Source organism: Cygnus atratus, chromosome 2 (genome assembly GCF_013377495.2).
Source record: "Cygnus atratus isolate AKBS03 ecotype Queensland, Australia chromosome 2, CAtr_DNAZoo_HiC_assembly, whole genome shotgun sequence".
Lineage (NCBI taxonomy): Eukaryota > Metazoa > Chordata > Aves > Anseriformes > Anatidae > Cygnus > Cygnus atratus.
In genome coordinates this window covers 117788673-117800849 of record NC_066363.1, presented here as the reverse complement: position 1 = coordinate 117800849, position 12177 = coordinate 117788673, and the positions used below count along the sequence as shown (strand labels likewise).

The window sequence follows — 12177 nt, the reverse complement described above, 5'->3', positions numbered from 1 at the left end:
TCATTTGCTTATAGCCTGCTCCGCAAAATGAAGAACAGCACAGTGAGAGGCGGTGGGCAGGAGCCTGACTTCAAAAGCACATTGCTGATGCAAGTGAAAACACGAATGTGGCTGTACCTCTACTGCAGTTAGAGACAAACACACCTTCAGAGCCCGAAGTCATGGTCCTGCCTTGTATTGCCCTTTTGAGAGCCTCAGGTCCTGAACTGGGCTTCTAAGGCAGGTGCTAAAATTTAGGGAATTTGAGTGAGTGCCTCCCATGTCCAAATCTGAAGGTTTTAAATTGCCCAAAGTTGAACATTTTAAAATCAGCTTGAGCTTTTTTTTTTTTTTTTTTTTTTTTTTTCCCCAGAAACTATACTTTCTCAGGGACCAGACCCTTTAAGGGAATAGAAAGTGCAGTACAGGGGTTAGTGTTTAACAGTAATAAATTTACATTTTCCTTGGCATTGCTATGTCAGAATGAAAACTGATTTTTGTTTTTGGCATAGGGAATACTAGAGGGTGCTTAAACAACACTATATAGCAAAGCTACTGAATTTTAAGGGCAGCACCTGTACATTCAAAAGATCTTCAGCCTTTTTGATATTTATCTTGATGTAGGAAACATCTTAAGGCATTGAATAAGCTAAATTATATTTAAAATAACAGGATGTAGTAAGTACAACCACCTACTCCTGTGTTTAACTGTGCACTGAGATGTTCTGATAAAGTTAAAGCACAGAAAGTAAATAAATATATTTTCATGGGATCAAGTGCTAATTTGGAAAATAATATTTTTCAGTAATTTCCTCTCAAAGCATATTGATATTGTATATTATTATTTTACATTTTTATGAATTCTAGTTTGAATAACCAAAAGTTCAAATTACTGGTTTTCAAAAATAATCCATTTACAACTGCTTTGTGTCCACAAAATTCTTGCTGCACCTACTTAAAAAAATAAAATGACAAATATTTTAAAGTATCCTAATTTTTATTTCAAAAATGCCTTCATGCTACTGGTTTGCAAATCTCTTTTGAAAACCTGGAACTGTATTTTTAAACAGATGTAGGAAACAAGATGTATTCATTATTTCACTGATGAAATCCAGAAAAACATGTCATAAATCTGCAACACTTTCATAACAAAATTATGTTAACACTACAGCCTAGCATATGGTTAGTTCTGTGGAGGTCAGATTATTTGAAATTTCAGTCATAAAGCAAATCAGACAAACCCAAATATATTTTGTTATATTTAAGAGTATGGTTTTTTGGTATGTTATATAACATCATTTCAATAGTCACAGCACCATAAGTATAAAGATTATTTTTTTTAATTAAACTTATTTAAGAATATGATACATAGAGAACAAATTGTTTTACACTTTGAGTTTGTTTGTTCTTTTATTTGTTAAATATTTGCTTTAATTTTCATACAAATTTTTAGCAAGAGCCAATAGTTCATTATAACAGTTTTTTTTTTTTTTCATATTCAGTGGGCTGTGTTGACTTACAAAATGCATGCATTAATTATATGTTATATGTTAAATGAGAGCAATATAAAGCCTGGATTTTTACATATGCACATGAGATTCACAATGATTTGGAATCTTCTTTGTGTATTTAAATGAAATATGTAGCTATTTAAATTAAATTTTGTTGTTTCAGCATTAGCTACAACTCATTGTTTGAAATTTTCCCTCTTGTTTCAAGGCTGAGTTTCTGACCAATTTGCCCCAAGAGGGCAAACCTGGATACTCTAAGGTCAGTGCCCAAGCCCCCCAAACCTCTCGTTTACAAACCAGTGCTGACCTGTAGCCAAGGCTATGGCATTTTATACTCTTCCAACCACACTTTTATCTTCTTGAAACTAAAAGTGTTGATTAAGCCCCAACAGTTCAGCTCTTTGAAAAGTGGGGTTTCAAAAAACAAAACAAAACAACAACAACAAAAAAAACCACCAACCAACCAACCAAAACAAAACAAAACAAAAAAAATATTGCAGTTCTAATTTACAAGCTAGTGTTTGTCTCTTAAATATTGTGTATTTAATGCCCAGTTAAAAAATTCTTATTGATAAATATAGCAGTTCTACAAACAAAATACATGACAGAGTTCTTTAGGATACCCTAGTGGAGTCCAAGCCTATCAAGTTCATGGCATGAGACCAGTTCTACACAAGGAGCAAATTATTTATTTACTTACTTATTTTTGGCTTTCATATCACAGAATCTCTTAATCTACTGCAATTCGCAATAGCATACTTTCTGCTGTTTTGGATAAACATTATGTTCATTTAACTGTATTAAACATCTCTTAAATAGCTCAGTTTCAGTGGTGCAATTCTGCACTTCATATGGGCTGGTTGAAGGAAAAACATTCAACTGGCAGTTGATTAATTCTAAATTCTGCTATTACCTGCAGAGCACATATTACTGAGGTGTTGGCATATGCCAACACTGGGATGGCTGAATGCCGTGGCAACACACTAACAAGAAGGAGATGATATGGGAGTACAGAGGGGGAGAACTGTTGTTAACAGATTCTGTTTTCGTTCTGTTTTCAGCATTGTCAGTGCTCTGTCAAAACTTGCATTTCAAGTATATGACTTCTTGACAAGGCCATTGCCTGAGTTACCATCAGTAAACCCCTTAGAATGTTGTAGTTTTAGATTCAAAACTTCTGGCACTTACAGTCTCCCAGGAACAAACTCGAGATCCTATGGACAGCCACAGCATTATTACTTGTGATGCAAAGACCAGGATCTGACCCCCTTATGAAGGGAAGCTTCATGTAAACAGGATGATAACTATGAAAATGTTGTATTTTGTTGACACTTAAAACATTTAATAGCTGGATAATGACACTATTCAACTGTATTTAGCATGGGAAGTAAATGTGAATCACAAATTGAAAATAAGACATTTTTAATGGTGTAACACTTGGAGATGTACTAATAAGAAGTAAGCACCTACTGATAGTCATTTGGAAATGATAAAGAGTTGCCAGAAAATATTTTTTCAGATTTTTTGGTTATAATCTGAATTCAGATTGTAGTACATATATAACTAGAATCTTCTGCTATCAGCTTTACTTCAGTTCCCCATTTTGCAAGGACACCTTCTCACACACATAAATCCAAATATTTCTACTGCAAAGCAAAAAAACCCAGATGCATAATTTGCCACTGCAGTTCATTCATCTTTTGTGTCTGCATTACATTTGAATTGTTCCCATTGTGAAAAACCTTTCCTCTGATTTCTCTTATGAAGTGTTCCTTATTTTAATATATAAAAGTGGATGTGAAAGATTTTGTCTTTCTGCTACACGTGAGAGGTTGTGTCCCCAACCCTTACCTTCCATGAGTATTTATAAGAAGTTTAATTGGGGAAGGAGAAAAAAAAAAAAGTTTTGATTTCAATATAATAAATAGAAACTCCAGAAAGTATTATTTAAAATATTATGCACACACTGACTCTGCGCTAACTGTTCTTTCTGCAGTCTTTTAAGTTTATGTTTGGTCTGGCCAAAAAACCACATCACCTCTTTTGCTGTTTTAGCTATATCCTACACGTGCTCTCACCACTTTGCCATCTTCAATGATGTGTGTAATAGCAAAAAATTAAATTATTTTGCAAAGTTATATTTAAATAAAGTTTTTAGTTATGAATGTAAAAATCCTTCAGATTTCATCAATAAATAAGACCCTGGAACTAGTATGGATAATATGTAGTTGAGGGTGATGTAATATTTTTAATATACAAAGACGTTATGCATTGTCCCCTATTCTATTATTACAGGTTATTTATTTATTTATTTATTTTTATTCCTGTCTCTTACTAGCAATATATAAAAAGAAATTATCAAGAATTCAAAAATTGGACTCATTTTTCAAGCATAATTCAAACTCCTATTTTGTTGAGATCCTGAGTGGAACAAAGGTTAAACATGGGAGCAATGTATTAGGTGGATTATGTCTGAAACAAATTCAACAGCTAAGTCTTGCGAGCAAAGACTTTTAGATTTACAGAACTAGTTAACTAAAAAAATTGAGAAGTAAATAGCAGACATGATATTTTACACACTTGCACTTAACTTGTAATTAAAATAAAATACATATCACATTATCTTCACTTGAAGAACAGGGACTTACTCATGGAAGAAGGGTTATGTTTTTGTTTGTTTGTTCTGGTTTTTTTTTGTTTGTTTGTTTTGTTTTTATTCTATATGCCAGTCAATATGGCTATATCTTGTTATTGTTAGAATAAAAGAACAAATAGAAAAAGTAGCATGACTCCATACTTCACGTATGGACACAAGTATGGATTTACAACAATGCTTAAAGTGCTTTCTTATTTGAGGAGATACACAAATGCCTTTTCATGCTCATCTCCTTGTCACCATGTACTATATGCTTGTTGCTTGCTCTTATGTCATTTATAACACAATCATTGGGTATTAAGTTCTTTCTCAGAGTTTAGCATATTGTCATAAAAAAAAAATCTGAAAACAGGAAAATGACAATTCTATTTGTGTATTATTACAGCCATTTGAAAATTTTATTAAATAGTGAAGTGCTTCATTGCATCATTTATTCCTTCGCTTCCAATGTTGCTTAAAGCACTATATAAGTACAAATAGATCATACTAAAAGCATATCCATCCTATTCTGGGGTTTTGGCTGGGATTATTTACTGGTGTCTTGCAGAACAGAGATGAATTTATGATCCCATGTGGCCATCTATCTGCTGATGCTGCAAGATGTCTTGACTCCAGGATTGGTTTCCACGTACATGGTTCACCACAGGTCTACATCTTATGAATATTTATACATTGTTGCGTCTTTTTCTTAAGTGGCAGTGCTGTAATGTGAGATATCAAGTAGTATACTTTAATTTGCCAGTACCAGAAGTTGTGGGAGCAGCAGAAGTTGTGGCTTGACTGCCTACAAACAAAGGGTCCAAACAAGCCACTTTGGCTGCAAAGAATGAGTGGATACAGTGAAGGACTGCAAACAGGTTGGAAAACTCCAGCTCCTGGAAGTGAAAACAAAAAGATTTAAAATGAAGCAAAAGAAGACCCCACAAACATACACCCAGGAACGAACCATGATTCAAACAGAAATAATTTTAATAGCTTGATGTAATTCTGCTGATGTGCCTGACAATTCTCCCTTATAGAGACTTAGAGGCTGAATGCTCTCTATTCCGTAAATAATTGTTTGGATGATGATATGGACCATTTTCTGATTAAGTGCTTCCACAGAAATATGAAGTCCTGCCTGGTAAAGAAGGAATGAGACAACCATATAGTACATTTTTCCCCTCACGTTGTTAATGCAAATCTGGCACATTTTGCATCTGACACAAAGTTCAGCTACGTTGAGTTCCACATATGACACATTTATTTGTCATGTTACCTCACACTGGTAACTATTATTTTACCTATGTTGATTCTTTAGTTTCTGTTGTTGTTGTTTTTAAGACATTCTTAAAAAGTGCTACTATCATACAGTGATATTCTGGCTCTGTCTTCACTGAGGCAATTATTGTTATTAAACCAAAAATAAGGAAAAGACTTCATGTTTTAAACTTATTAGCAATATTAGACAAAGCCCTTCTTGTTCTACTTTAATTTACATTTTTTATAGCTCCTCAGCTGAGGCTTTCTTAGACACCACAAGAGAGGAAATAAATAAAAATTACATTTTTTTAACATATATAAATTTGCTCTTTTGTGTCTAATTGACTTTTTCTCATCAATGAGATCATGATGATGATGCTCTTTTTTTAGGGTTTCTTCAGTATGTGTTTTTGGTGTTGACACTTAATCAATAAACATCTGCTGTATTTGAAAGCAGATACTGAGGTATTTGAATACATGTATTTGTAGGGATGGTGGTGCAGAGTTGCCATCTTTCTGCTTTGATTCAGTGTCTATGTAGATTTCTCTACTGAAGTCAGCAACAGATATCTGTCCTATTTGTCCTTCTGTCCAGCACTGGTATTTCCAGTTGATGTTTGCCAAGAATTTATTTTTTATGTTTTAAAGAATATAGATAATATTGTGAATTCAACAACAAATGATAAAATTCTAAAAATTTCATTAACATGCAATTTTCTGCCTCTTGACCTTTCCTGGAAGATGTTGTGTAAAACGTACTTCATGGAGACATTCACAAATCCCTTATCTGCAAGGGGGAACAACTGCCTGAAAGCAGAGGGCTGTGTGTGCAGAATATCCAGTGATGTACTAGACGAGTGGAGCTTTGTTCAACTCTCTTACAATCTGAGCAGATGTCCTTTGGACATTCTCAGAAATGAATTTTTAATTGCTCACAAGCTTCTTTAAGGTCCTAAGTATCAATGCTCAATAAGGAAGATAAAGTTTATGCCAGGTTTCACATACCTTCCACCTGTGTCCATTTAAAAAATCTGTTTAGAGACATTTTCATTTTAAAATACTATGCTAGAGGTTCCCCCCCACCCCCCAGATTTTCAAAATAAGCAATTTTATCATAGATAGGAAAAAAAAAAAAAAAGGAACTTCAAGAAACATCAGTCATTTAAATTAAGTTACTTTTCAGTTAACCCCTTTTTATTAATATCCTTCTGGTACTATAAAAATAAAACTGGAGCTTAAGACAAGAAAATAATTTAGCGGAACACGATATTACTTCTGTGTTATCTGTGGAAAGACTACCTTCTTGCCTATGTTTCAACAGAGCAAGTCTATTAAAACAAATAGTACAGTTTGAGAATTGTTCGAGTCAATTAGGTAATCCTACTAGCTGAAAGTTCTTATGTACATCATAATTATGGCTACTGGACGCTGAATTTTCACAGTGCATTAGTACAATTACAACCAGTTATCACAGGTGTTTCTGCAACAGTAACACAACGGGAAGATCCATTGCTCAACGGACCTTCAATGAAAATGTGAGAGAAAACAGCATAGCTGCTGAAGGTCCCATTGGCTCTCTATTACTGACAGTAATGACACAACACATTACCTTGACTGTAAAGATGAGCACTAACAAGTCAACAAATGCTAGATTACTATTTGGCATGAAACATTATTCCTATTTCAGTGTCAATGTGCGTATCATGTCATGTACTGAATGAAACAGGTACCTCTGTGATCACAGAATTTAGCTTGGTACACACATTCAAGGCGGTTTATGTTGAGGCTCCAAGTAACATCAGCTTGATTATGAGACACACACTATTTTATTTTATTTTTTTCCCTCACACCAGCTAATCAAAATAACCAAATTCTGTGAAGCTGTTTAAAGACACTTACAGCTTGTGTCCTGACTTTGCAGGGCAGGATCCCCACCCTTGTGATCACATCCACTTCCCTAGAAGTGGAAGTGCATCAGAAGGAAAAAGAAGGATCACACGCAAACTCTGCTGTAAGCACTCTTCACATTAAAATTGGAAATGGAAGAAATGTGAACCAAAGTAAGCTGATATTGGTTTGTGGTGAGTATGTACAAGCCTGACTAAAGTCTGCAGCTTAATCCAAAGGAGCCTAATTGGTGGAATGGGATCCATCAGGAGCAACACTTTTCTGGACTAGTCACAAGAAATCTTAATGAACAGATAAGGGTTCACAAAAAGCTGCCGACAGACAAAACATTCCCTCATTTCTGTTGAGAACTTGCACTTTTAAATCCCCATGGGTCTGCAGTACTGCTATATGATGGAGGGGAACCATCCAGCTTTTTTGCACACCTAGCCCCCCCTTTTTTGTTTTTGTACATACTCTGTTATCAGCCATCTGCTTGTCTGAGTACACTTTCATCTAGCAGGATATTGTGTATTCCATACCCATCTTCAAATAAACAAACAAACAAACAAACTTTAAGAAACCTGAAAAAATATGCTGTCAAGCTATTAAGGGTGCCACCTGTAGGGAAAATACTCTGAATCCTCAAAAAGCAAGGAAATCCAAACTTAAGCCCCATCTATTTGTCCACGTACAATAATACAATTTACTGTTATTCTGATTTCCAAACTGTTGTCTGTACCAATCACCAACAACCCTACTGTACCAAAAATATCACTATACCCTCTTGGGCTCCTCTTGACCAATCTACTTTCACCCAACATTGTTGTCATTATGCTTCATCAAATGTGATGTTAAATTGTCTCTATACATTAGGATAGAATCTGATTTAAACAGATATGAAACAGATATTCCATGTGCAAGATGGAGGGAAACTAAAAACTGAGACACAAAAACCTACGCAGTTCAGAAATCTGAACTCAGAAAGCAGTCACTGCAACTGAGCAATCACTCTGTAAAAATCTGAAGGATGTATACTTAAAACCCATTTAAAGCTGATATTCTAAATTTGAAGAGCAGTGTGATGCTCACATAAAAAACATCAAGGCTAAGAACAAGGATTAAATTAAAATTATACTTTGGAGAATATACTTGAAATGAGCAGAATTATCACCCTGGAAAATGGTAAAAGCATTCATCATGACACCTTGCAATGCACTTGAAAGCAAGCATTTTGTTCACATTGCAACAGCAGTAATTCAGGCTATTTGTCTTATTATAGATTATATTTCTATATAGGATAATTTCAAGTACAAATTAAATAACATTAATTCCTATTAATATATTATTAATTAATTAGTATTAATGCAAGGTCTTTAAATTTAAACTTCTCTTACTGATACTGTAGTTTTTCCCAGCTGAATGGATCTGCATTAGGTGATTTCCCTGCTCACCTCTGTTTCTTAATGCTCTCAGTTCAGGGAATCAGCTAGTCTGTGAACAAAAGCTAACCTGATACAGTATAGCTGTGTGACTTTGGCCAAGTTTTGCTGAGAAAACTGTTCAGCTGTGAAAAATCCCTTCAAGTTCAGAAAGGTGAAAGCACAGAGAGAAGTGTAGTTTTGGGGATATACACCATGCTTTGTTTTACAGTGCTGAAATGTAAGAAGGACATACTTTTGCTCAGTCCAGTTCTGTAGGTCTATTGCTATTCTAATTTACTAAGTATCAAATTCTTGCCTTTGTAATGGGACAAAGAAATTACTGTTTTGTGTGTTTATTTACAAAATTCAAGTGGAAATTGCATGTAGTAAAAAATCAGCAATAATCCTGATTTATATATATATATATATATATTCCATACTGTGATGTTTGGGAGCCTATATGTATGGAACCAGAATCTCTCATGGATTTAAGACACATTTTGTCAGAAAAACATAAAACAGTTTCCATTGCAGTGGTCCACTCCTCAGCCAGGTAAAATTGAAGAGTAGAGTGCTCTGAGTTTATGTGCTGAGATTGTGCTAACGTCTGGAAGCTGCTATGATGCTGGAAAGACACTAACAGATCACTAAGCTATAGGTAAAGAAATAGATAAATAGATAGCAAGGTGCCTAAATGAATCCCTTTGTGTCTTATAGATGAGAAATAAGCTCTGTCTTCTGAGTTTATTTTTTCAACCCAAAAGACAAAGCAGAGGGACATGTAGACTGCATGTTCTGCCAAGTCAATAGCTCCATTTTGTAGCTCTCAGTTTGAAAAATTCTGTCTCACTGTGGAAACTTGTGCAATATCTCCTACTGAGTGACAGCTGGGAAATAACCTATGGATTGGAAGGTCTAAGGGATACCAATGATTAATGTTACCCCTAAATGGTTTTCGTCTCCGAAACTACTTAGACCTTACCTTGGAGACCTTCAAGGTCACGTGTTTACATCCAGGCACCCTGCCATGGACCCACCAGTGTGACCTATGGTGATCACTGTTCAGATTTTTCAGACTGGAATTGCTCAAGTCTACAAGGAAACAATTCCTTTATTCTATACTATGCATCTTTATAGTAGCATAATACTGTTTCAGAGAGGTCAAGATAAAGAGAAAAAAAAATTAAAAAAGGAAGTATTGGAAGTATTTTTTTTTAATTATTTAAGAGAATGAGTCAAATGTTTAAACATGTTAAATGATTTTTGAGCTGAAAAGAAGTTTTCCTCATTAAACAGTAACTAAATATATAGCATATGATGCCATTTTGAATTTTTATAAGTCAGGCATGAAGCCCAATAAAAACTTTGAAAGAATATATAGGTTTCAGTGTCAGTAAAGGACTTTCTATCAGTTAGGAATACAATAGGAATATAAATCTGGCAGCAAGTGTGTTTCTCAGAAAACAAAACAAAACAAAACAAACCACCACCACCACCACCAAAAAAAAAAAATCTGATGAAAGGATGTCATTCTGCATTTTTTCTCAGAAGTTTTTTTTTTTTTTTGATGCTTGTAACATTAACAGTGATTGCTCTGTATATTCAACTAGAATAAAGAGGAGACTTTGGACAACTATAAAGACAGTATGGCTAAGATTTAAAATGCTACTGCATGTCTATTTACTTATTTATTTATGTTAAGTAAAGCCCACTCACAGCTCTGAATGTATTTATAGAATAGAAACAAATGTATCTAAATTTTGGATCAGTATTAAATATCTAAGCACTCTGACACTCTTAATTTTCTAGATCATGAATCAATGTTCTAGATCTAAAGGATATTATCACAGAGGCACAACGTGACACAGGCACACATATCTGGGCTGAGATACACAAGATGTGCAGCATTGTACATAGTGACGACTGGAAGCATTTGGATTTTGATAATTCATACTCTTACAGGGAGAAAATATATGATGAAGACAGCATCATCTAAAAATAAATACAAAAATAAATCTGTGTCTGGAGCATTTCATATTTTCAGGGTGCAACTGGATTATACTGCATTAAATACATTAATACATCTTGTCAATGCCAGAGCTGAAACTCAGAGATGGAATAAAACAGGCACTGGAGATATAAAAAGCAGGAGTCTCAAATCAAGTATGCACAAATCATAGCAGGTTCTGCACAGAGCATGTTACCATTGACGATGAAGAGGAAAAAGTACTCTCAGTTCTAGCGACTTTATTGAGCTGCATCATAGTTATGTGCCATGCCCTGCTTCCTCGTTACCATTTGGGAATGCAAAAGTGACGAGCCTTAAGATGTTGAGGTAACAGTTCCTCAGATTTTTTTTTTTCCTCTCAACAGTAAGCTCTCATCCTACTATATACTGACAATTCTCCATATAATATAACTCACATAAAATTATATTTATCTCAAGAAAATGTTACCCTGTGTTTTCCCCTTATAACAGTGGGTCTCCAGGACATGCAGAACACAGTTTCATTTAACAGTTGATGATAGCTTTGGCTATGAATATTCAACACAACCTTTAACAGATGTTTTAGAAAATTCCCATCATCTGATTCCAAATGAAGCCTTCATACAGCATGCATGAAACCTGGCACTACAAGCATTTCTGAAAATCTGATTAACATTTCCTAATGACTAGAGAGTTCCCTGAATAGCTATTTCTATAGCTCTGTAATGCTAGCAAAGTCCACAAAATACCACCTCCTCTTGTGCTGAGTAGTGCTTTAAATATTTGAAAGGCTCAATAGATACACAAGGGGGCTATCCACAGAATTTTAAAGTAACCAAAGTTGAAAAAATATGACCTAAGAATCTTTTCCTTCATTTTATAGACAAGTTTACCCATACTTCTTAGACTAAGCCACATACTTCATTTATAAACAAAACTGGAAGTCCTTACTATAGCACCTCACTCATTGGAAGTCCTCACTCATAGCACCTTCCAAAGACTACACAATCTGCCGTTCTTTGATCATGATGTAACTGCTATACTTTGATCACTAACAAAACTAAATAAAAGTATATATATATATATATATTTCCAAATTGATCAACAAGAAAGTTTAAACTCATAAGAAATAGAAGTACATAGAGAACATGATAGCATGTTAATTAGGATGCTAGTATGGTTGTATAATATTCTACCTTATGAAGGTAGAAGGTAGCATTTTTACCTTTATAAAAGGTAGAAAGATGACATTTCTTAGAAATAAAGCTCTGTTCATTTCAGCTGGGAACAACAGTAGGTACCATAAAGTACGAAGTTATCTCCAAGTCTTAAAAAGTGATTTACATTACAAATTTAATTTAAATCAGGAAACATTTTGATGGAAATTATTTTTCTTCTTCAAAATCTAGACTTTGTACTATGTACTGTTTTTAATTTGATGGGAAGGGAAGGGAAGGGAAGGGAAGGGAAGGGAAGGGAAGGGAAGGGAAG

At 34.5% G+C, this 12177-nt stretch overlaps 1 protein-coding gene across 7 annotated transcripts in view; it reads right to left on the bottom strand.

The window, feature by feature from the left end:
• Positions 1-428: 428 nt before the first annotated feature.
• The window catches only part of SNTG1 (syntrophin gamma 1), a 368908-nt gene continuing 357159 nt past the window's right edge, over positions 429-12177 (bottom strand). For 3 of the 7 annotated variants that reach the window (XM_050708869.1, XM_035553173.2, XM_035553175.2), the window contains one exon: positions 429-5021. In XM_050708869.1, coding sequence (XP_050564826.1) covers positions 4863-5021 — 159 coding nt within the window. In that variant the 3' untranslated portion in view covers positions 429-4862. The remainder of the gene's footprint in view (positions 5022-12177) is intronic. The other 4 variants (XM_035553170.2, XM_035553169.2, XM_050708868.1 and 1 more) reach the window with 2 other exon arrangements.